Here is a 27,011-nt window from a genome sequence, read left to right as displayed (position 1 = left end):
CACGTCACGACGTTGGCCTCCAGCTGGTCCTGATGCGAATACACAGTGTACGGCTCATATGCAACGTTGAATTCGTGTTTTATATATATATATATATATATATATATATATATATATGTATATATATATGTATATATATATATGTATATATATACATGTATATATATATATATGTATGTATACATATATATGTATACATGTATATATATATACATATATATATATGTATATGTATACATACATATATATATACATGTATACATGTATATATATATATACATGTATACATGTATATATATATATACATGTATACATGTATATATATATATACATGTATACATGTATATATATATATATATATATATATATGTGTGTGTGAATGTTTTATGTATGTATATATATATATATATATACACACACATATATATATATATATATATATGTATATATATATATATATATATACAAAAACATTCACAAGCTAACATAAATTTCCTCGCTTTCCTCGCTTTTAGAAACCTTAACTGGCATTCGGAAGAGAATTTACATTTCTATTCACTTGCAACAACAGCTGAAATATTGGGAGCATCAGTACATAACATTCCTTTTAGATCCCAAATTTAGCTAGAATCATGTATCCCAAACTTCACCAGCATCACCAAGAAACCACAACTAGTAACAAGGAACATTGTCGTGTGATATTTACAACTCATCACTTATTATAACACAGCTCATGGCACACACCAGTTTTGAAATACTAGTTGCATTCTGGATATTTTGCTACATTTTGCTCATTTAGAGTTTTCTGCATTATAGATAAACTGTTGCTTCACCTTTTAGCACCATGAGTGGCCAAATCTGCTGCAACCTTGGCAGCTTTGTTTAGAGCATCTGAAACCAAAAGAGCTCCAGCAGAGAAGTAGCTGCTGCTAACTACTGAGTTTGTGATGTTTGCTGCTGTTCTCGTTGTGGCAGATACAACTGCCTTGGTGGTCGCAGATAGATGATACCTCTCATCCACCGACGTCACAGCATTCAGACCAGCATTGATCTTGTCAGTCAGTCCACTTCTGTTGCTCAGATCAGCAACCATGGCAGCAGCAGTAGCTGTGACATGATGAGATTCATCAAATGCTTTGGCCTTGATCAAGGCATCTTTACTTAACTCGTATCCCATTGCCAGCATGGTCTTGACCACCTCCTGAGTCATTGTCACAGCTTCTCTAGGAGTCGTGTTCAAATGGTTGACCTCGGGCATCTACTTAGGAGTAAAACAACCACATCGATGAAATATAAATGACATAACATATTAAAGCTGCTAGTTCAGAAAAAAATCATGAGAAACTAAACAGGGGTGCAAAAAAAATGATATCATAACAATTAATATCATGTTTGCAATCATAAAAATCAGATCTGAATGAATATTATTCAGCAGAAAATGTAACTAGTTTTCAAAAGACGTGAACAGATGTGTTGGGTCAGTATACATGCAGATCGACTTATGCTTCATCAGCTAGAACCGAATAGCACAATTACCATCTATGGATGTGGATCTACATATGATATATTACAGACCTACTGATCTGCGTGGAACAAAATATATGCACTAATTGTTCAAACTAGAAGTGTGCCTGATCTGGTTCAACAATATCCACGATTTTATCCATTCATCAATCTAATTCATGTGTGCATCCGATCTACTGGAGCTCAAAAGTTTTCACAAGTTCAGATCATGATTGATCTAGCTCAAACTTGGCATTTACCAAATGGAACATATGATTTGAACTTCAATTTGATGGATCCAAGGATGTGCCCAATTTAATTCTCTCTTGATCATTAGGCATCATTATGCATTGAATAAATTCATGCATTATGTGAACATTCCAAATTGGCTTAAAGATTAAAAAATTCATCTCTAAAAGTTATTGATGCCCACAAAAAATATACAACACACATAACTTTTTATGGCATCACATTGGAAGTAGCCGGATAGACAAATCATGAGAAAAAAAGAACAATTAAAACAATCATCATTTCAATCTAAATTTGACAGCCAGCTGACAGAATCAAACATGAGGGTTGTGGAGGGGACTGAGGGTGCAGAGCAGCATCGGTGATATTTTTCATTTTTGGAGAGACATACATGATATTTAACGCCTCAAGAGGTATACACCAGAAATTGCCCCATATATGGACATATACAGCCGTCTGTTTATGTAGCATCCTGAGTGCTTGCATAGTGTACCTGCTTCTTAGAACAATGTCACTATTAGCTTATCTTTTTTATGTTACTTGGTTATTGGAAATGTTGCATGTCCATTCTATAAAAAAAAATCTTTTGTTTATTAATATCTGCATGTTTGAATCGGAAAATGAAGGACTACATAACTGTAATGATTAAATCCACAATGGTTGATAGCAGCTATGCCCATGGTTGCTACAGTAATTGAAATATTGTACTAATAATTTATTGGATACCTTTCACGTGAAATAAAATTTGCTAACACCTCAGAAGAAATAGATGACTAATTAATTAAAACAATAATAAATGACATTGGTATAAACCCTCTAGTGACAGTGTACCAAAGAAATAGATAACTAAATAAAACATCAACAGATGACACTAGTACAAGCTTTAATAGATGCCATAAAGTGCATTAAAGCTAGTTCAATTTTTAATAACTAAATATTTATAATAAGGAGCAAAATGCATACCGTGGACTGTGTATTGTCTTCATGAGATGGTCTGTTCCAAAAACTACAATCTTCATCATAAGATCCCCAGCGTGCTATGCATACATGTTGATCAATAATGGTAGCTCCCTGAGAATGCCAAAGGTGTTTATACTTCATTGTAGAGCAAAAATACAATCAAAATCTAGATGAGTGATTCCGGTTCTGATGCTTGTTTGGCACAGAAGGCACAGCATGAGGGGTGGAGGATTGGACTTCAACTCCCATTTTTGTGGAATCATATTGGCCCTTTGGTAAAATTGAAATCTTGACTAATGCTATAGTGTTGCAATTATACTAATATGTTAGTGTGTCTAATGAAACACCTCTTTACAGTTTTTTCAAGAAACACATATCTTTATAGTTGTTTTTATTTCTTAATATCCTGCAACTGGGTGTATTATTTATAATTCGTTTTTTAATATCTTTACACATTAAACTTTGAATTTTTTTATTCATAGAAAACAGATAATTTTTATTAAATTAATATATATGTCTATTAATTGTCTGTTAAAAATTTATATATTGGTGTAATACGTAAAAATAAAGATTCAGAAAAAAAAAATAAATACAATTGTAGAGACCCTACTCAGCCTTGGTTCATGAACAAACCTATCAAGAGATTTGGCTAAACTTTTTCTAATTTCAATGAATTTTGATTTCAGTGATAAACCAAATTCTAGATAAGTGGTTATGTTGATATGCCCAGAGAAGTGGAGACTGGTTCGTTTACTGTATTGGAAAGCATAAATATTTTGTGAAGGAGGTACAAACCACAAGCTTGGTCTTTAAAACAGTACTCATTTAAATGTAAACATCCAAATTTGAGATAATGTACCAGTATTTAAACAAATGTATAAAAAACGCTAAAAGAAATAGAAAATGAGTGTTCTATAGTTAATTGCTTATCCGCGTTGATATGCAAAAACAAACATGGAAATATAATTTTTACAAGCACAAGACTACCGTATGAAAAAAAAGGTCACTTGTATCAAAATCAACATGAGTACTTAATAGAAAAAATGTGACATCAGACTTCATGAACAATTAAATTGAGATGTGTTTAATAAGTAAAATTTGATTGTAAATAATTCACATAATCATTTAATGGATGAGATATCTTGAAATGATTGACGTATAAAGAATATTTCTAATTAATGTTTCAATTGGATGGCCACTAAGCTGTTGGAAAAATGTTATTCTATATAAAATTCTAACATCTTCCCTTACACACAAGCCGGATAGACTTGACGTATGAAACTGAAATCAAGTATATAATGCAAGCCAATAAGAGAGAAGGACATTAAACCAAGGATTTTAATTTCAAATTATACCGCCCGTACCGATCCGCTAGCAGACCGATACGCGAACCGTCCGCTACCGGGTGGTACCATCGATTGAGGTTGTTTCCGCCCCGTTACCATCTGAAATCGGTCGGTAACGGTCGATTTCGACCGTCACCGCCCGCTACCAAGCGGTATTAGCCGAGGGAGAAGGAAGAAGAGGGAGAAGAAAAGGGAGAACCTGGAGATCCGGTGCCACTCTCCCTCGACGATCCCGATCCATCGCTGCCCTCCCTCGCCAGACACCGCAGATAAGATGTCGCCTCCTCGTCTAAGACGACGAGGCCTCGGTGTCGTCGATGACTTCTCCTCATTCGTGCAGGGAGAAGAAGCCTTGGCGGGGAGAAGAGACCGTTCCCCAAGCGGGAGAAGAAACGAGGCGACGACGTCGCCTCTTTTGTTTTTTTTTTAACATACATAGATATATATATTTATATTTATATTTATATTTATATTTATATTTATATTTATATTTATATTTATATTTATATATCGAGCGGTATGTTAAAACATACCGCTTGGTACGCTCGTACCATACTAAACCGAGCTAAGAGTGAAACTCTAGTACGATACGAAATTGCAATCCTTACATTGAACAATATTAATTAACCAACAAGCAAAATAGTAATGGACACATATAGGATTTGGATGTGCAGCACACTCTCATACCATTATAAAGATTTTGATTGGGTGACCACAAATCCTAATAGGATAAGCTGTCAAGAAAAGGACCAACTATATTAAACTATAACAACTACAATACAGTAGAAAGCCATGAGTAAATAACTTAGCTGTTAGTCTGAACGAGGATCAAAACACTTTTGGTGTTTCACACAGAACTATTTCAAGGATCTAAAAGCTTAAATGATAAACCATACTAGACATATGTGATTGTCTATTAATAATATTTACACACATGGAGCTGATGAGTCATTAAGTCATGAAGACAACCCACTTATCGAAATTCTCAAATGACATGGTTCGGAAATCCAGTGAAAGAACAGCTATAAATAGAGGAAAAATAATCAACTATGCTGCACATGTTGCTAAATCAAATATTTCATAGAGTGGTAAAACCACTTTCTTAAGAGCTGAATGCAGAACTTACACTGAGCAAGACAGCGGTTTCTAAAGCATGAGGATCTCTGAAAGTTACATAAGCAGTAGATGCATATTCTCCAGTCCTGCACACAAGAATCTCAGATTCTATCAAGGTAGTTTCATACAAAAATTTGCAAACAGAACAAACAGGTGATAAAGACATATAATCACCAAGAAATTGAAGAAATAGGTGATAAAAGCTTACTATATATGAAAAGGGAGAAGATGAGAAAGTAAGAATGATCATTCACTTCTCGTCACAAATTACCTTATGTTAGATACGAGTGAGTAGTAAACATGTCAAAATGCAGCAACTGGAATAACAAGACAACCTAAATAATATTCCTAAGACATGCTTCCATAAATTTTATGTAGAAACCAAAATCTGATGTTGCTTAAAGCTTTCTTCTATCTGAAGCAAAGGAAGCTAAACAAAATAATTTAAAGTTTGAAAAGCTACATTTTAGTACAATAGCTAATTTTTGAAGCTGAAAAGCAAGTAACAAAAATATGTTAGGTTAAGAACACGCCATCAAAAAATATCAGGTTATGGGCAAGAAATTTCATAACCTGACTCACTGCAAAGCATTTCTAGTTCCCTAAATAGTAAAAAGTAGAACAGCACAATGGTGAGACATAAAGTGCTTACAAAAGAGCGAGGTCACATTGTGATCATTGCAGAGTGTCCACACCAACAGGAAACATAAGATTGATACAGGAAAAACAGGTTTGGCTTATGCAGAAAGAATGTTTGAAAATTTCTTAAGAGCCATGCCTGCGTCATCACCTGATAATCTCAATGTGCTCAATAGCCCCAGAAAATGAAAAGAAGTCATATAGATCTCTCTCGGTTGCATTAGGAGAGAGGTTAGTGACTTCCACCGTGTATCCGCTTAGACTCATGATTCTGAAACTGCACAATCATGTAAATTTACCTGTGTTATCTGTGTAGTAATATACAATAGAACATAACTAGAAAAGAAAAAAAAATCAGACTGTTAACCAGTTAAATATAAAAAAGACAGCCAATAAGTCAATGAAATATGTGAAGCAACTAGAAGAAAGACTTTGGCACATAAACTCAAATTACTTGTGCAGTGACATTACCCAGTTCTTAAAATGGATTGAGATAATGCATTTGCTTGTTGATGGCTTAAATTTGGCCTACATGCCAATATATTTTAAAATTGATGCTATCTAGATGGTTTTTGGGGAAAAGTACAAGGAGAAAAAGAAAGATTTGCATATGATTTTGATTGACTTAGAGAAAGCCTACGATAGGGTTCCTAAAGATTTATTATAGTAGGTTTTAGAAAAGAAAGGTGTATCCACTAATTATATTGATGTTATTAAAAATATGTATGATAATGTAATTACTAGTGTTAGAACTATAAGGAGTATATCTAATGAGTTTTCTATTAGCATAGGATTACATCAAGTATATACATTAAGTCCCTACCTTTTCACATTGATAATGGATGAACTTACTAGTCACTTACATGAAAAACCTCCCTGGTGCATGTTATTTATTGATGATATTATTTTAGTTAATGAGAGCCTCAGTGAAATTAATTATAAACTTGAGTTATGGAGATAAGCCTTAGAAATTAAAGGCTTTAGATTAAATAAGACTAAAATTGAATAATATAAAATATAATTTTAGTGATTCTAGAAATAGATAGGAGAATAAATTTAAATTGGATGGACAAGAAATACATTTAAATAAAAGCTTTAGGTATCATAAATCAATCGTTCAACAAGATGGAGAGATCGATTTATTATTCATAGAGTAAAAATAAGATGTTAAAATGACGAGGGATGTCAAGGGTGTTGTGTGGTCATCAGATACCTTTGAGATTAAAAAAAAAAAATTATAAGACAATCATGAGACCCGAGTGTTAGGCAATGAAGAAATAGCATATACAAAAAATTTATGCTACCGAGATAAGAATGCTAAATGGATGTGTAGAGTTACGAGGAAAGATAAGAAAAGAAATACTTTTATTCATGAATAATTAGGTATCATTTCAATAGAGGATAAGATAAGAGAAAATCGTTTAAGATAGTATGACATGTACTTAGGAGACTCCCGAATGCGATAGCCAGAAAAAGTGAAATGATTACTGTTAGTGGTACGAGAAAAAGATTAAAATAACCTAAAAAGATTTTAATGAAAACTATAAATAAAGATTTAAATACTTCGAACTTAACTAAACATATGATTTTTTATAGATCTCAATAGCAGTAAAAGATCCAAGTAGCCGACCCCAAATAGTTGAGACTTATGACTTTGTTATTGTTGTTGTTGTTGATGCTATCTAGATGATAAAATCCAATTATCTTATACGGTAATATAAGAAGTTAAATTTAAGTACTATCAGTACAGTATAAGTCAATTTAGAGTAAGCTAATCGTTCCAGAATAGTTACAATACCCTCAGCTTCCAACTAGAGTAAGTTGATAGTTCTGCGATAGTGACCGGACATTTGAACAAAAAGGTGGTTACAGTGTCCTCAGGTTCCAACCAGATTCCAAAGTTGTGGCAAATTCTCATTTCCCTTGTTAAAGGACATTTAGTTGCTGGTCCAGTAAAGAACCTAATTATTTTAAACTGAAGAAGCTTATCAAATATATAACGATGTTAGAGCTATATTGCAAGCATATTTGAGCAAAACCACAAAGGAAAATTAAGCATTTTTCCCCAAATGGCTGTTGCATAGATTCAAACTATGAAACACGAGCAACAAGATCGACACACACAGTGCGATTAGGTCACGAATCACCTCAATTTTAACAAAAAAATCTAGATTTTCAATCAATTAGTCGAAAATAACTTGAAACTATAAATCAAAAGCAACAAGATCCGCAACACATATCACACAAAACAATTAGATCAAGAATCAACTCAATTTATACAAAAAGCTAGATTTACAATCAAATACACAACGATAAATTGAAACTACAAACCAAAAGCAACAAGATCCACAACACATAGGACATAACACACAAAACGATTAGGTCAGGAATCAACTCAATCTATACAAAAAGACGGTAAGTTCAGAAACAAAATCAAAAAATAAGAAGAAATTGCAGCTATTTTGGCCCTCAATTAGGCACCGATGTAAGAAAGGAGACACTTTTCCATCGCACGACACGTCAAAACCCGAAGCTCGAGTGGAAAACGTAATCGAGGGTTGTAATCGATTGGAAAACAAGTGGGAAAGAGAAGCAACCACGGAACACAAAAAGGAGGATGAGGAGGAGGTCGAGGGAGAGGATCGCGAACCACGTTGGAGTGGGTTTCCGCTGCCGCAATGTCGGTCCTCCACCCTCCCAAGGTACACAATGAATCAGACGAAGACAGTCGCGGTATTACCAGACCAGGGAAGTAACCCCCGTCGATAGCGGATCGGATTCTTTTACTAGTATTCGTGTTATCCGATCCGTTTAAGTTAGATCCGCATAAGCTTTGGTACAATATGACACCCATTTAGAATTTGAATCCCATTTGCTTAGTGTGGATTGTCTCCAAACATTTTGGTTTTGCATTCATATATTTTTTTCACTTATATATTCAACTAACTTAAATTAGCTACTATTGATCATGACTGTTCTTTTATATTTTTTTAATATTTTTGAAGGGGATATTAATATTCATTTGAGTTGTAACATCATTTGATTGATAGGTGAAGATTAATTCATGGTAATTTATATGCTAAACTTAAATTTAAAGGGATATATATATTAATCAAGTGTTAGCTTTTGTGGATGTTTGTAAATTATATGTAATTATCACAAAGAGGTAAAATTATCTAATTTAAATAGTGATTTTAAGGGTTTTTGGCTACACTGGTACAGAGTGTTAATTAACATAAAACCATGTGATATCCATTTGAGTTGTAACATCATTTTATTGATAGGTGAAGATTAATTCATGATAATTTATATGCTAAACTTATATTTAAAGGGATATATATATATATATATATATATATATATATATATATATATATATATTAATCAAGTGTTGGATGTTTGTAAATTATGTGTGATTATCGCATTAGAGCTAAAATTGTCCAATGAGAGATCATTTAAATAGTGATTTTAAGGGTTTTTGGCTTCGTATGAAGTGTCAGTGCATAACACCTTAGTATAACTTACGTGCAATATGATTAAATGGGTTTTGAGATAATATATACGGTTGATTTATTATCTTATCATGTAGCATTATCAGATTTTGACTCCTGACGAATTATCTTAAACATTTTATCACATAATCATATATAACTTATGAAATTTATGTTTATAATTTATATTATATATTAAATGTTTAATAAAATGATTGATCGTCGAATCCAACTTAAACGCTTTCTCGATTTTGTTGACATCTTTTTATGATCTTTCATTCTTTGTATATATGTTCTTTATTTTTTTTTTAGTGAGAGATCGACAAAATCATAAAAGTATTCTTCCAAATGACCACATTATCTTATAAGCCGGAAACAAATGACATCTTCGATGATAATAGTTTGTAGATGCATATCAAACATTAGCAAAATAATCATTGATACTAGAAATTTCATGTCTATTTATCTTAATAAGCATTCCTAAAAATAACTTCTTTAGGAAACCTCAATCATCACACCACAAAAAAAGTGATCAAATGAAAAATCATCACCTATTTAACTCACAAAGAACAATCTTTAATCACATTATATAACAATTCTTAATTCATGTTTAATAACGAGAAAGAAGCAACCTGTAATATTCAACTATAATGCTAATAATAAGTAATTTTAGTATTTTATTTACTAAGTCTTACGCATATCAAAGGAGTTAATTATAAATTATCCTTATACTTATAAAAATAAAATATTTAATTTTGTTGTTCCTTATGTCGTCGATTTTATTGATAAAAATATCGTAAGATTTATTATTGAACACATACTGATTTTGTTTTATATCAGTTTATCGTTAATTATATATAATATTTTTATTATCGACGATACAAAAAGAAACGAGATTAAATGTTTCAGTTTCAGAAATCGTAATATAATTCTTAAATATATAAAAATTAAATTATCAAAAATAACTAATTATATAAAATAATATAAAATTAGTCCTACCAAAGACATGACCACGTGTAGTGAGAAGCAACGTGCCGGGAGAAGGGCCATGCAAAGCCTGCACGCGATCCCGCCACTTCTCCACCAAACTCCCCCCCCCCCGCCTTTCGCCTTTCCCCTTTCCCCTTTCCCCCATGCAATCACGTCGCACAGGTGACCTGCACTCACCGTGCACCCTCTCGCCATCTGTGCACCCTCTCGCCATCCAAGCCACCCCCTTTCCCCCACGCAATCACGTCGCACAGGTGACCTGCACTTGCCGTGCACCCTCTCGCCATCCAAGCCACCTTACTTCTCTCCGCCCACCAGTCCATGTATCTTCTCCGTCTCTTCTTCCAGCTCACCATCCTTCAACTATTTATTATATATAAATAGTAAAATATTTACTATTTATATCTCCTATGAATATAAATAAGTATATTTTTATAAAGGACATGTAAGTGATAAAGGCATATTTTGATTCTTAATCTAATAAAATTTTTCTTAACTACACCATTTAATAGCCTTAGATTTATCAAAAAAAGGCTTTGAACCATCAACCTTACAAGTGAGTTTGATACATTCACAATCAAATTATAATAATAATAAAGTCGTAAGTTCTAACTATTTTAAGTAACTATATGGATTTTTATCGAGATAAGTAAAAAATCATATGTTTGATTAGTTTAGAATATTTAAACTTTTATTTATCTATCATTTTAAGTTTATCTATGTTTCTTCTTTTATCACTAATATTAATCATTTTATCATTATGAGATAATTATAAATTCTCATTTTATCATTATGAGGTAACTATAAATTCTTCAATTATTATTATGAGGTAACTACAAATTATTATCATTATCATTATGAAGTAACTATAAATTCTTTTCTTATCATTACGAGGTAACTACAAATTCTTATCATTATTATTATTAGGTAACTATAAATTTTTATCATTATGAGGTAACTACAAATTCTTCTCTTATCATTAGGACTTGAGAGTATCATTATGAGGTAATGATAGTTTCATTATGAGGCAACTATAAACTCTTCTCTTATCATTAGGACTTGAGAGTATCATTACGAGGTAACCATTTTGATATTAACACATAATTTCAATGTGTAACTATTCTAATATTAATGCACCACTTCGCGAGTAATGATCCTAAAATCTTACTATAAAAGGTGACTCAAGTGTGTTTCCCAACTCTATGTGATACTCTTAACTTATCATTATAATTATGAGGTAACTACAATTTTTTCTCATATCATTACGACGTAACTACAAATTCTTATCATTATCATTATGAGGTAACTACAAATTTTTATCATTATGAGGTAACTACAAATTTTTATCATTATGAGGTAACTACAAATTTTTATCATTATGAGATAACTACAAATTTTTATCATTATGAGGTAACTATAAATTCTTCTCTTATCAATATGGGGTAACTACAAATTCTTATCATTATCATTATGAGGTAACTACAAATTCTCATTTTATCTTTCTCTCTCATTTTATCTTTTATTCAAATGATACTTGATTGATTGTTATGAATAAAAAAAAATTTCTTAACTTCCTAGTAACTTTAAACGTTTATCTGAACATTCTTAACGTAGTCAAACAAACTATAATAAATATATTAAATACATAAATTCATTTATTTATATTTTTAATGCATGACTAGCATTTGTTTTTCCCAGTGCCATCTTTTTGAGATAAATAAATTTCTAGAGCATACTTACCATTCTGATTCATCGACACTTAGAAGACAAACCAGAGGCCAATTGATGAACAAAATCTCGTGGTATCATGTCATCTCTATTAAATGATTTGTACCTTTTTCAACTATTATGTTTGATAGAATTTGTAAATTTTTAGATTAGTTTGTTTTGTTTTGAAGAGGAAAAGCTACGGGAGTAGAGAGAGCTGTGGACTTTCTTCTTTGTTGGTCATTTCCTTTGAAAACCCTCTCCCTTACCATAGAGGTCATCTAATTTTAACAAAAAACACTAGATTTTCAATCAATTAGTCGAAAATAACTTGAAACTATAAATCAAAAGCAACAAGATCCGCAACACATATGACACATCACACAAAACAATTAGATCAAGAATCAACTCAATTTATACAAAAAAGCTAGATTTACAATCAAATACACAACGATAAATTGAAACTACAAACCAAAAGCAACAAGATCCACAACACATAAGACATATCACACAAAACGATTAGGTCAGGAATCAACTCAATCTATACAAAAAGAAGGTAAGTTCAGAAACAAAATCAAAAAATAAGAAGAAATTGCAGCTATTTTGGCCCTCAATTAGGCACCGATATAAGAAAGGAGACACTTTTCCATCGCAAGACACGTCAAAACCCGAAGCTCAAGTGGAAAACGTAATCGAGGGTTGTAATCGATTCGAAAACAAGTGGGAAAGAGAAGCAACCACGGAACACAAAAAGGAGGATGAGGAGGAGGTCGAGGGAGAGGATCGCGAACCACGTTGGAGTGGGTTTCCGCTGCCGCAATGTCGGTCCTCCACCCTCCCAAGGTACACAAATGAATCAGACGAAGAGAGTCGCAGTATTACGAGACCAGGAAAGTAACCCCTGTCAATAGCGGATCGGATTCTTTTACTAGTATCCGTGTTATCCGATCCGTTTAAGTTAGAATCCGCATAAGCTTTGGTACAAAATGACACCCATTTAGAATTTGAATCCCATTTGCTTAGTGTGGATTGTCTCCAAACATTTTGGTTTTGCATTCATTATTTTTTTCACTTATATATTCAACTAACTTAAATTAGCTACTATTGATCATGACTGTTCTTTTATATTTTTTAATATTTTTGAAGGGGATATTAATATTCATTTGAGTTGTAACATCATTTGATTGATAGGTGAAGATTAATTCATGGTAATTTATATGCTAAACTTAAATTTAAAGGGATATATATATTAATCAAGTGTTAGCTTTTGTGGATGTTTGTAAATTATATGTAATTATCACAAAGAGGTAAAATTATCTAATTTAAATAGTGATTTTAAGGGTTTTTGGCTACACTGGTACAGAGTGTTAATTAACATAAAACCATGTGATATCCATTTGAGTTGTAACATCATTTTATTGATAGGTGAAGATTAATTCATGATAATTTATATGCTAAACTTATATTTAAAGGGATATATATATATATATATATATATATATATATTAATCAAGTATTGGATGTTGGTAAATTATGTGTAATTATCCCATATGAGCTAAAATTGTCCAATGAGAGATCATTTAAATAGTGATTTTAACGGTTTTTAGCTACATATAGTGGTATGAAGTATCAGTGCATAATACCTTAGTATTACTTCGGTGACACATGATTAAATTGACTTTTGAGATAGTATATAGGGTTGATTTATTATCTTATCGTAGCTTTATCACGTGGACAATCATGGAAACTTTTGACCACGACGAATTATCTTAGACTTTTATCACGTAATCATATATAACTTATGAAATTTATAATTTATATTATATATTAAATATTTAATAAAATGATTGATTATCGGATCAAACTTAAATGCTTTCTCGATTTTGTTGACGTCTTTTTATGATCTTACATTCTTTGTATATATGTTCTCTATTTTCTTTTAGCGAGAGATCGAGGAAACCATAGAAATGTTCTTTTCCAAATGACCACGTTATCTTATACACGCAAAATAATCATTGATACTCTACAAGAAATTTCATCCCTTGTACAAAGGCCACCTGGTACAGAGGCGGCGGCAAAGGTGGCGGCGACGGCGTCTCGTCCCGGCTGACCATGGAATCTGCAGCATCTACGTCCATCAGATCTGTGGATAACTCCATGCGACCAAGAGGAGACGAAAGTTGGCGGAGATGTCTCGAGCAGTATGTACTCTGAGAGTTTGGAGTCAGTAATGGATACTTCAGGCAAGGCTCAGTAAACAATTCCTACGTTGTGATTGGACAGACAGAGGGTCCCACCATACACGTGGACGAGTACCCCATTCTAAACTGGTTTTCCTTATCGAAGCTTCGCAGGACGTCATACTCTAACTGGTGACACGTCATAGGAGATGACACGGGGAAGTAGCAGCACAGACCTTACCCGCTCGAACAACCGCAAGAATTCTCTTGCGGGCCTCCTTGCTTCTCCAATTGAAAAGCAGGTAGACAATGTGAGCAGCATGCGCCGACGTTTCAATGAAGAAGTACGATCGAGCGCATGCCCGACAGCGGTCCGGTGGTCAGTCCGGCGTTGGAATTCGAATCATGATTGGAATCCACCGTAATTAAAAAGATAACCCCAAATATTGTGGCAGGTTTCGAGTATTTGGGTAATTCACCGAAGTCAATTAAGGGTTTATTTATTCATTTATAAAAAATATATTCCATATAAAAACGATTATGTGCGACACCGATAAAAAAAACGATTGTGATGGGCTTTTCTCCTTAAATTACCTAAATTATTTTGGATGATTCATTCATTAACTTGGAACACGAACCAAGATTAAGGTCGACCACTATAAATTACTTCTTTTATTTATCCACAAGAGAATCTTCTATTTTTATGACTATAGGTTTTAAGTGTTATATTATATCTCGTTTATTTTTTTTTTTTTTTGTCAGTAGTCTTATATTAGCCCTTAGTGAGTAGTCTTTATGAAAGTAGATAACAGATTTGTGTTTGTATGTACTCACATCAATTATATTTCTTTAAGCTCAATTAAAATATTTACTATTTATATCTCCTATGAATATAAATAAGTATATTTTTATAAAGGGCATGTAAGTGATAAAGGCATATTTTGATTCTTAATCTAATAAAAATTTTCTTAACGGCAACATTTAATAATCTTAGATTTATCCTTTGAACCATCAACCTTAAAAAGTGAGTTTGATACGTTCACAATCAAATTATAATAATAATAAAGTCGTAAGTTCTAATTATTTTAAGTAACTATATGGATCTTTTATCGAGATAAGTAAAAAGTCATTAGTTTAGAATATTTAAATGTTTATTTATCTATCATTTTAAGTTTATCTCAGTTTCTTCTTTTATCACTAATATTAATCATTTTATCATTATGAGATAATTATAAATTCTCATTTTATTATTATGAGGTAACTACAAATTCTTCTATTATTATTATGAGGTAACTACAAATTCTTATCATTATCATTATGAGGTAACTATAAATTATTCTCTTATCATGATGAGGTGACTACAAATTTTTATCATTATCATTATTAGGTAACTATAAATTTTTATCATTATGAGGTAACTACAAATTCTTCTCTTATCATTAGGACTTGAGAGTATCATTATGAGGTAATGATAGTTTCATTATGAGGCAACTATAAACTCTTCTCTTATCATTAAGACTTGAGAGTATCATTATGAGGTAACCATTTTGATATTAACACATAATTTCAATGTGTAACTATTCTAATATTAATGCACCACTTCGCGAGTAATAATCATAAAATCTTACCGTAAAAGGTGACTCAAGTGTGTTTCCCAACTCTATATGATACTCTTAACTTATCATTATAATTATGTGGTAACTACAATTTTTTCTCATATCATTATGAGGTAACTACAAATTCTTATCATTATCATTATGAGGTAACTACAAATTTTTATCATTATGAGATAACTACAAATTTTTATGAGATAACTATAAATTTTTATAATTATGAGGTAACTACAAATTCTTCTCTTATCAATATGGGGTAACTACAAATTCTTATCATTATCATTATGAGGTAACTACAAATTTTTATCATTATGAGGTAACTACAAATTCTTCTCTTATCATTAGGACTTGAGAGTATCATTATGAGGTAATGATAGTTTCATTACGAGGCAACTATAAACTCTTCTCTTATCATTAAGACTTGAGAGTATCATTATGAGGTAACCATTTTGATATTAACACATAATTTCAATGTGTAACTATTCTAATATTAATGCACCACTTCGCGAGTAATAATCCTAAAATCTTACTGTAAAAGGTGACTCAAGTGTGTTTCCCAACTCTACGTGATACTCTTAACTTATCATTATAATTATGTGGTAACTACAATTTTTTCTCATATCATTATGAGGTAACTACAAATTCTTATCATTATCATTATGAGGTAACTACAAATTTTTATCATTATGAGATAACTACAAATTTTTATGAGATAACTATAAATTTTTATAATTATGAGGTAACTACAAATTCTTCTCTTATCAATATGGGGTAACTACAAATTCTTATCATTATCATTATGAGGTAACTACAAATTTTTATCATTATAAGGTAACTACAAATTCTTCTCTTATCATTAGGACTTGAGAGTATCATTATGAGGTAATGATAGTTTCATTACGAGGCAACTATAAACTCTTCTCTTATCATTAAGACTTGAGAGTATCATTATGAGGTAACCATTTTGATATTAACACATAATTTCAATGTGTAACTATTCTAATATTAATGCACCACTTCGCGAGTAATAATCCTAAAATCTTATTGTAAAAGGTGACTCAAGTGTGTTTCCCAACTCTACGTGATACTCTTAACTTATCATTATAATTATGTGGTAACTACAATTTTTTCTCATATCATTGTGAGGTAACTACAAATTCTTATCATTATCATTATGAGGTAACTACAAATTTTTATCATTATGAGGTAACTACAAATTTTTATCATTATGAGGTAACTACAAATTCTCATTTTATCTTTCTCTCTCATTTTATCTTTTATTCAAATGATACTTGATTGATTGTTATGAATAAAAATATTTTTTTCTTAACTTCCTAATAACTTTAAATGTTTATCTGAACATTCTTAATGTAGTCAAACAAACTATAATAAATATATTAAATACATAAATTTATTTATTTATATTTTTAATGCATGACTAGCATTTGTTTTTTCTAATGTCATCTTTTTGAGATAAATGAATTTCTAGAGCATACTTACCATTTTGATTCGTCGACACGACAAACCAAGGCCAATTTGTAACATCCCTGATTAGTCCCATATCGAAAGTGGGCAAGATTAAGTTTGTAATAACAAACCTGGCTCTGATACTAAATATAATGATCCGAGCCTGATGGGCTAATTGGCCTATCAATTTTGTTTGATCTAAACCATTGACCAAAATACGTATAGAAGGAGGTACATTTTTCAACTATTAAATGTTTATAATTTATAAAATTTATAATTAATTTATATTATATATTAAGTGTTTAATAAAATGATTAATTGTCGAATCCAACTTAAATGCTTTTTCGATTTTGTTGACATCTTTTTATGATCTTTATTTTCTTTTAGTGAGAGATCGACAAAATCATAGAAGTATTCTTCCAAATGACCACATTATCTTATACGCAGAAACAAATGACATCTTTGATGACCATATCAAACATTAGCAAAATAATCATTGATACTAGAAATTTCATGTCTATTTATCTTAATAAGCATTCTTAAAAATAACTTCTTTAGGAAACCTCAATCACACCACAAAAAAAGTGATCAAATGAAAAATCATCACCTATTTAACTCACAAAGAACAGTCTTTAATCATATTGTATAACAATTCATAATTCATGTTTAATAATGAGAAAGAAACAACCTGTAATATTCAACTATAATGCTAATAATAAGTAATTTTAGTATTTTATTTACTAAGTCTTACGCATACCAAAGGAATTAATTATAAATATCTTTATACTTATAAAAATAAAATATTTAAATTTATTGTTCCTCATGTCATCGATTTACTATTGAACACATACTAATTTTATCTAATATCAGTTTATCGTTAATCACATATAATATTTTTATTATCGACGATATGAGAAGAAACGAGATTAAACGTTTCGGTTTCAGAAATAGTAATATAATTCTTAAACATATAAAAATTAAATTATTAAAAAAAATTAATTATATAAAAATTAGTCCTACCAAAGACATGACCACCAAACCCCCCCGCCCCTCCCCTTCCTCCCTGCAATCACGTCTCACAGGTGACCTGCACTTGCCGTGCACCCTCTCGCCATCCAAGCCACCTGACTTCTCTCCGCCCACCATTGCATGTATCTTTCTCCATCTCTTCTTCCAGCTCACCATCCTCCGAGTCTGCAGCATCCACATGCCTGCCTCACGCATCATGCCCACATGCATGCCCACTGCATGACAAGATCCCAACATGGAGCATGGCGGACACGCTGCGCCAACCCCCATCATATGACATGCACGTATGGTGATGCTATCGCGAGGTTGGACACAAAGCATGCACATGTTGGATGAAGTAAGTCATATGACGACGAACGGAGAGTCAAGGGGCATGTTGGAGATGTTGGGTTGGGAGAAGAGGCTGCTCCTGCCTTCCATCTCCATGCATGGCTCAGTGTCTTGTCTCTCTCGGTCACACAAAGGCAACATCGCCTGCCTTCCTGCCTCGGATTGGGTCTCTTTCCTATTGCTATGGAACAAGGATTAGGTGCCATCTCGTGGGTGCCACCATGTGGGATTCATCACGTCTTGTTCACCCACTTGCCATCGTACCCTAACATGTCCAATTTGCCTTAATCGGATTACTAAGTCGGTGGTTAAACCGATCGAATCTTAGGTTTGATATTTTTAGAATATAAATTATATAATATAATATGATAGGTCAAGGAGATAAACGAGAAATACAGATAATAATTATTTTTCTTTGATAAATAGAGAGATGCATTTATTAAACGTGGAAAAAATTTCATGTCCAAAGTTCACGTTTGATGCAAACTAAAAGATATTTATGAATATTAATATCTTGTTGTCGACATTGTGTCATTATAATAATGTAGGACGAAAGTCCTCGATGACCTTTCGATCTTATCGACGTCTTTGTCGATGCCTTCTTACACCATACAATCCGATTTTTATAATACGGGTTCGTAACTTAATTTCAATTTAGTTAGTCGTCAAATACCTTAATTATTCATAGCAAAATCATATTATCGAATTCAAAGCATATGAAAATTTGATAGTTCATTGTAGTGTTGTCATTTAGAGTCATTATCATGGATCTCCTTGGGACTCTTCTCTAGCTTTTAAGTTAATAGTAGGGGCCTTGACATGTGGACAACTCGATGCCACATCACATCCTATCACATATTGCATCGACCTGACATATCGATCGAACGTCGAGGCCACATCAATCCCATGTTGGATGTTCACTCATCTCGACATGTTAGTCAAAGTGTCCTTTCTCTCGTTATCAAAAGTATACATACAGTAATAGCCAATAATTCCGCATAGCTATCTCATAGATTAATTCTTCACTTAATTTCAATAATCACCCAAGCTTCTATAAAAAGGCTTTAGTTGACATATTAGTGTTTGCATGATCGCCACTGAACCCTCTCAAGTCTTGACATCAAACTTATGATGAGCTCAAACATACACAAGTGAAGATTTGCTTTTAATTTTTTAAGCAATAATAAAGTCAAACATTGTAACACTTTTATCTCCCAACCATCATACATTTTAGGTCTTCAAAAATCACTTACACTTCTCTAACCATTTCTATGGTGGAATGATATGGTTTTGGTAAGCACTTTACAACACCAATGATAGTTGATAATCCTAAGAAGGATCATAATTCTATCAACTTTGTTGGGGTTTACAATACATAAGATATAGAATTTCTCAAGGGTAAAGTTCATCACATAAAGTGATTGTGAATGCTGGATGTGCTCTTCTAAATTGTCAACATAAACTACCATAAATTCATGCTACTACTTTTAGTATTTGCCAATACAATAGATGCATTTACCTATTGATATATGGTCTGTCTCCACATTCACAATGTGTTCATTGTAGATTTAGAACTCCAATATCTTCTCCTTGACCATTACCAATCAGATATGGAGTTCCATCATCTTCTCTTTGTGATTCCGATGTCTTCTGGTTATGACCATAATTGTAGTTGTGCCTCCTCTTATGCAAACAACCCATATTTTCTCCATGTGATACCATCGATATCTTCATGTTGCTTCAGCATCCGTCTCACCTATCTGCTCTCCTATGAGTTAAGCCATGTGACATTCCTTCACTAACCTGCATACATGCAAAGATCAATCAATAAATCTCTCAGTGGTATGATTTTTTTGTGTGTATACTTTGTAATGAAACACCGATAATAGTCGACGACCCTAAGAGTTATAATTATATCAGTTTTAGTGTTTTTGGTTAAAATTGAATAATCATTAACAATACCTCAAGAATTAAATATTCCCGTGAGTAAAATAATTCTTGTCTTTAGCACATAAAGTGGATTTTTTTTTAGAATTTGAAAGATAGATCATGAATGTTGGATGTGCTCAGCATAAACTATCACAAATTTGTATAATTACTCTAAAAAAGTTTAGCATGTGTCAATCCCATATATTGAACCAAAATTTTCAAAAACTCATAGCCAGTGACATGTGAGTATTCTCAAAAAAATTTAGTGTGAATTGCTTCATGGGTATGTCAACTCTCTTTGAGATGTTAGATGACTTTTTTTTGCACTATCATTGAACAGTTCATCTATTTATGGATGTTTCTCTTTGTGACTCCAATGTCTTTTTGTTTATATCAATCATTCCAGTTGTCTATTCTCTCATAAAAAAGCAATTTGTATCTTCATGTTGCTTCGACATCCTTCTCACTTATCAACTCTGACACTAGTTGTCACAATTTTATAGGTTGAGCCATGTGGCATTCCTTCACTAACCTAACTAAAAACCAAACATAAGTGCCTTAGTCATACACAAGTTTGTAGATAGAAAGGTTCATGAAGTCACACCCAAATGGGTACTTGAGGTCAATGAATCATTAATAGAGAAAATCTTACCACCAATAAGGAAAAAGCTGCATATGGTATTGAAGGATTCCTCACCTATAGCCAAGAAAATAAAGTTAACAAGGGTTTCAATAGTAGATAAGGCAAAATAATAAAAATCATAACCAAGTATTCCCTACATCAAGTGACCCACTTAAATGTTTCTATTAGACAAGGAATCATACTTGATGTTTATTTCTAAAGGGACTTCCATTTCACTAAAACATAGTAACATCACCATCTCCAATGGCCTCAAAAATGCTACAAGATATCACAGAAGTCCTCAATGACACAAAGCCAATACCAACCATGTCGGCTATCCCATCAGCCTCCTGTTGACACTGTGCATGCAAGCACGAAATTTAGCGTGATTTATGCATTTGATAAATGCTGCCAAATCTCGAGCTTGTTATTCTAATGATGTGCCATAATCTCCAAGGACTCGCCTAATTATATGGTTAGATGCAGGTTCTGTTACTTGGCAGACACAGAATAGTATGCCTAAGTTCCTCAATCTCAGACAAGGGGGACAGCGTCACAAGCATCACAGGAGGAGAAGAGAGTTCGATGCCATGATGGACACACAGAGAGAGAGAGAGAGAGAGAGAGCGGCATGTCCTAATGCCATGTCGTTGACTCGTGGCGACTTGGGAACACACAGAGCCCATTGGCCGAAGTGCACAGGAGGCCGGTGGGACCCCGGCAAGAGACAGCAGGGGAACATGTGGGCCTCCTGTGAACTTCCTACTCCCATGTCCACCTTCTTCTTCCTCCCTTGCCTTCTCGCCCCTCCTATAAAGTCCTTCCTCCCTCGTCGTCTCTCTCACGCCAGTTTCCCTTCTTCCTCATTCCCTAAATCGCTTCTACTTCGGCCTACGACAAGATGTCGAACAGGAGGTCCCGAGTCTCGGAGGAAGAGATCAACAGGCTCGTTTCCAAGCTCCAGTCTCTCCTGCCGGAGACCCGCCAACGAGGCGCCGGCAGGGTAAGCAAGCACGCGCTCTCAGGCTGCTACTCAGCAATGGAAACTCTATGCCCGTTGATCTAATCGCTGTGTCCCTGTTCCTGTTGTGCAGGCTTCAGCTGCGAAGCTGCTGAAGGAGACGTGCAACTACATCAGGAGCCTCAACCGGGACGTGGACGACCTGAGCGACCGGCTCTCGGCCATCATGGCGACGATGGACAGCAGCAGCGCCGAGGCCGAGATGGTCCGGAGCCTCCTCCGGTCCTGAGCCGGCTCAGCCTCAACTGCCTTCCTTTGTTCTACGTCTACAAATCTACATAGATATGAACACAATGTAACTTGTTATGAGCTTAGAAATCAGATCCAGCATCAGTAGTTTTCCCTTCATTTTGTCAAGCACTTCGGTGACGCTACCTCAAGGCTAGAGCGAAGGTCAATCTTGGCAATTTGGGGAATGGCATGGTGAGGTTGAGCTACGTGCGTGAATGTGTGCTTGTACGCACATCGATGAAGGATAAGGCATTTAAGCGAACACTTCAACGACAGGGAGAATCCACCGAACTGCGTCTCCTCAAAAAAGAGGGAGCGAGAGAGAGAGGTCATGAAGAGAACGAACCTAATTCGATCCAATTGGGGCAACGTCGTTGTGGGTCGGGGAAGACGGCAGCGCCGGCTTCGTGGGTCGCCGATCAGGGCATGTTTGCCTTCGCCGCCTCATGTGGTCGCTTCTATTGGGGTTTTTGGTTCGGCGAGGGGAAACGGGAATTCGGGGGCGGGTCATAGGGAGGGCGGGAATTGCCGTTACGTTGACGACACGCGACCTTCGCAGTGGTAATAGAAAGACACGTGGATAACATCGGTGAGTTGCATACTGCTTCCTATTGAAAATCTACGGTCCTGATTTGCTGAGTCGTGATGAAGCGCCGTGATGATCATAAAATCATACCACCCACCAATTGTATTAATATGATTAAATAGGTTAATTTAAGGGCATCTTTTTTTGTAAAAATAGTGCATCCAATATTCATATTTTTCAATAATGTTTATCTAAAAATAATTCTTCATCGTATGAAATCAATAAAAGTATAAGTAACAAAAACATTTTTTTTCGAGCTAATTCAAATCTAAGTTTAGAATTCTTCGTATGTCGAGAATTTTCTAAGTGATCTCTCTAAGTTTACTAGAGAAAAAAAATAGTATGAAATACATGAGATATTATTAAAAAAAATAACTTTTAATTTTAAGATTTTTTTCAAGCAGAATCCTTTTTAAAATAAAAGTTACTTGTTGACCAAATAAAAATTTCCTCCATATTTTCCTAATATAATTATATTATTAATTAATATTTTTTTAAAAAAATATTCAGTCCAAATAATGATTTCATTCCCACAACAATACAAAGAATCAAAGGACATGACAGCATTTAGGGGGAGAGGATGTTCTTACATCATTCTAAACAACATTAACTTGTGTTTGAGACATAACACTTTAAACCAATATTCACAAAATATAGGAATTTGATAATTAATTTATTTCTTAGAATATAATTATCTTTCTAAGAGAATAATGAATCTACATCATGTCGATCTTGTAAAATTAAATTAAATTATCAGAATGAGAAATTATTCACTTCAAATAAATAATTTTGTATGAATCCCAAAAAAAATACTTTTGAGGGTAGTAGTGATTCTAATACTTATGATTGGTCTACTCCTCTATTAATATGAGATTAAATATATTTATCAATTCCAAATGATGAATTGAGGTCAAATTCATAAAATAATATAATCTATGGATATCACTACTATAGTAAATAATTATGATTACAGATTTTTCAAACACAATGAGGATCCAAATTCACATGTTTTGCATCAAGTTCTACAAAGTGTATGTAGTAATGGCAAAACACAGGTAATGACTTCTATATGTCCAACACCATGACATAAACATACCTCCTCATGAGTCATGACAAACATAATATATTCCTTATTCATAAGTAAATAGATATTGATATTACTCAGTTTCTTATATAAGGTAAGAAGTATTGTGGATTTCTGAAAAGAAAGCACACAAGTAAACAGTGTCATGCCCATCATGGATGAGATATACAAACATGATGGGATGCCCTGGATGTTACATGTTAGCATGACCATGGCACATAAACATGACATGTTCCTATATGAAAATCCCACCATGTCCATTGAACATAAAAGTGAGAGAATGATAGGTGTCTTTTCAGATAGGTGTCTTCTTGCATTATTTTAGATACTTTTACTATGTATCTCAGATGATCATCTTTAGATACAAAACCCCATTCACATCATATGGCAATGCATATGCCACACCATACAAAGAGAAAACAGTGGAGATCATAATATATAGAAACCCATAGAACAACAATGAGGATACCAAATTGTGTGCCATGATGATTTGGAAAGCCAAAAATGGATAACTGTTGACAATAAAATTTTCATTTGAAATAAGCTATGTGGTACATTTGTCTTTTAGAGTGAAGAATTAATGCATATGTTACAAATTTAAGAGAGAAAACTATATATATATATATATATATATATGAGTTATTGTTGTTATTATGTGGACATCATTGTAAGAGTTTAAGGCATCACATTAATCCTGCATAGAGAAAGAGAAAACCAAGTATAGCAATGTAAGCTCAAGCATCTTCTAAGTTTTGTAGCTGTCTTATTGCTTGATTGTTTGTGTTTCTACCTTCATGTGGCTAATCCTTTAGTGTTTTATATAGATTGTATAGATGATGTTTTGCCCAACACCACTCCTCTTTTGTTAGTCTCTTAGATATTTGAAATTTAAGTATACACATACGTAAGAATCTTGACTTTGTCATATAGGGTTTATGACAAGTTTGCTAGTCATAAGTGCCCAGCAAACCAATCACGTGAGTGATGGCACGTGTGACTTGATACAGAATCTTTTTGCTTATTATATTTTGGCGTATATCACTTTATAACTATTGCATAAATGCATATATATATATATATATATATATATATATATATATATATTGTGATGTCCTTGGATTTGTGCAATGGGAATCGGATCGTGATGAGATCACGATAATGAGATCGATTCACCTTTAAACACATATCCTAAATAATCCCGGTCATAGGTTACTCGAGAGGGACATCGTGATAACCGAATAGACTGGTGTGCTGTATACCCGTCCATATGATGGATGCAGCTGGTCTCATAGCTGCTCGTGTAGGGACACTAGGGATACAGTACAGGTGCTCATTGGAGAATGAGTTCACTGATTGATCCGCTTACGGAATGCTGGATGGTTGATGATGCCTTATTGTCAGACAGCGATTCCGTAGTCCTAGTGGTGTATCTGGTCCTTAGACTTGAGACACCAAGGATGTCCTGTATGAGTGCTCCACTCTTTGATACCAGACTTATAGGTTTGGCTGTCCCAGATCTAGTACAGTTGGTCATTGAGAGTGGTAGTCGACCTTACGAGGGCTATTGAGTGTCGACAGAGGATCATCCACTCTCGGCGTCATGAGAGGAATATCCCATGTGTTCTTGCTTAGACAAATCCCTAGCCAGGGTCATTTGGGTTGAGAGAGAAAGAGTTCTCCAGGAGAATCCGATTAGAGCGAGACTTGAGTAGAAACCGTATGGGTCTGACAGCACCATGCTCGATATACGGTCTCTGGGATATTAGATGGATGATGGACTATAGGTACATGGTAACTGAGGACAGACAGGTCCAATGGATTGGATTCCCCTGTATCGTTTGGGGACTACGGCGTAGTGGCCTAGTACGTACGTAGTCGATGAGTCGAGTGAATTATTACAGAGATAATAATTCACTGAGTTAGAAGGAGTTCTGACAGGTATGACTCACGGCCAGCTCGATATTGGGCCTAGAGGGTCACACACATATGGTAGGCATTGCGATGAGTAGAGGTTCGAATATGAGATATCCGACAGAGCCCTTGTCTTATTGGATGCAGATCCAATACCCACTAGGGAAGGACCCATTAGGGTTTGACACGGGATCTCTATAAATAGGAGGGATTCATAGCCTCATAGGCTAGAGTCTTTGCTTGCCTTTCCTATTCTCCTCTCCCTCTCCACCTCAAAGTAGGCCTGGAGTTTTGAGGAGAGTCGTCGCAACCCTGCTGTGTGGATCACCGCTAGAGAGGAGGACGCTTGACCTCCTTCACCCTCTCCTAAAGATCTGCAAGGAAACAGGGATATACGATCTCCCTAGGTAACACAATCTCTATACGCAGTTTTGTGTTTTACGTATTTTTTGCACACCAATCTTCGCACGACGACGAACATCTTTTTGGGAATCGGGGATTTTTGTTTTCTTGTTCTTCCGCTGCGCATATGATGTCGCCCCGCCATGATTTCCCAACAAAGTTAACATATAATAATGCTAATAATAACAACATAAACAATCTAATCTATATAAGAAGTATTATTATTTTTAATTTAATTTTCAAAATTGGTATATTCAATTTTGTATATTATATATTTTTTTAAATTAATATCGATCGACATATATCAATCAGATAAATATTTGGTACCATTAGGAACAATTGAGGTGTTACTTCTAGAAAAGCATGGATTAAAACAGAAGCCACTGTAAACTTGTAATAAAAAAGATGAATTAAGAAGAAAGAAGAAGAAAAAGATATGTATGAGAAATTTGGATTGGGTAAGCTCTAAGAATTAGTGGAGATCCCTATTATTTGGATTAATGAGAATTATTTGGATTGTGTCACCTCTAAGAGCCATCATGGGTAATGATTTTTTATATAATTGCATTGTATATGAGAGATGATGGTATTATTAAGAAAAAGAT

General features: G+C 33.7%; 2 protein-coding genes and 1 long non-coding RNA gene across 5 annotated transcripts; 1 reads left to right on the top strand and 2 right to left on the bottom strand.

The window, feature by feature from the left end:
- Positions 1–577: 577 nt before the first annotated feature.
- On the bottom strand, positions 578–8,592 carry LOC103979332 (binding partner of ACD11 1). Of its 3 annotated transcripts, none has more exons than XM_009395441.3 (5): positions 8,464–8,592; positions 5,965–6,090; positions 5,185–5,260; positions 2,716–2,823; positions 578–1,258 (listed from the first exon to the last, which is right to left on the bottom strand). In XM_009395441.3, exons 2-5 carry the CDS (start codon positions 6,078–6,080, stop codon positions 830–832), a joined length of 729 nt encoding a protein of 242 aa, XP_009393716.2. In that variant the 5' UTR covers positions 6,081–6,090; positions 8,464–8,592; the 3' UTR covers positions 578–829. The 3 variants fall into 3 exon arrangements, with proteins under 3 accessions (XP_009393716.2, XP_009393719.2, XP_064956241.1); XM_009395444.3 differs by having other exon boundaries at positions 8,411–8,540; XM_065100169.1 differs by lacking the exon at positions 2,716–2,823.
- An 11,355-nt stretch (positions 8,593–19,947) lies between these two features.
- LOC135606541 (uncharacterized) lies at positions 19,948–22,916 on the bottom strand. The gene is made up of 3 exons (XR_010484844.1): positions 22,770–22,916; positions 21,202–21,246; positions 19,948–20,423 (listed from the first exon to the last, which is right to left on the bottom strand). It is a non-coding gene; the product is annotated as an uncharacterized LOC135606541 (long non-coding RNA).
- LOC103979333 (transcription factor ILI5-like) lies at positions 21,996–22,540 on the top strand. Its single transcript, XM_009395446.3, has 2 exons — positions 21,996–22,174; positions 22,266–22,540. Exons 1-2 carry the CDS (start codon positions 22,073–22,075, stop codon positions 22,419–22,421), a joined length of 258 nt encoding a protein of 85 aa, XP_009393721.1. The 5' UTR covers positions 21,996–22,072; the 3' UTR covers positions 22,422–22,540.
- Positions 22,917–27,011: the final 4,095 nt, after the last annotated feature.

The sequence above is a fragment of the Musa acuminata genome, chromosome BXJ2-3 (assembly GCF_036884655.1).
Source record: "Musa acuminata AAA Group cultivar baxijiao chromosome BXJ2-3, Cavendish_Baxijiao_AAA, whole genome shotgun sequence".
NCBI lineage: Eukaryota > Viridiplantae > Streptophyta > Magnoliopsida > Zingiberales > Musaceae > Musa > Musa acuminata.
This window is presented reverse-complemented; position numbering and strand designations above follow the sequence as displayed.

Excerpts from the sequence above, each read along its gene's own strand:
- LOC103979333 (XM_009395446.3), top strand. The coding sequence starts at position 22,073 with ATGTCGAACAGGAGGTCCCGAGTCTCGGAGGAAGAGATCAACAGGCTC. Across the intron at positions 22,175-22,265 it reads GCCAACGAGGCGCCGGCAGG|GCTTCAGCTGCGAAGCTGCT; the intron begins GTAAGCAAGCAC and ends CCTGTTGTGCAG.
- LOC103979332 (XM_009395441.3), bottom strand. The coding sequence starts at position 6,080 with ATGAGTCTAAGCGGATACACGGTGGAAGTCACTAACCTCTCTCCTAAT. Across the intron at positions 2,824-5,184 it reads AAACCGCTGTCTTGCTCAGT|GGAGCTACCATTATTGATCA; the intron begins GTAAGTTCTGCA and ends TGGCATTCTCAG. Across the intron at positions 1,259-2,715 it reads AAGACAATACACAGTCCACG|ATGCCCGAGGTCAACCATTT; the intron begins GTATGCATTTTG and ends ACTCCTAAGTAG.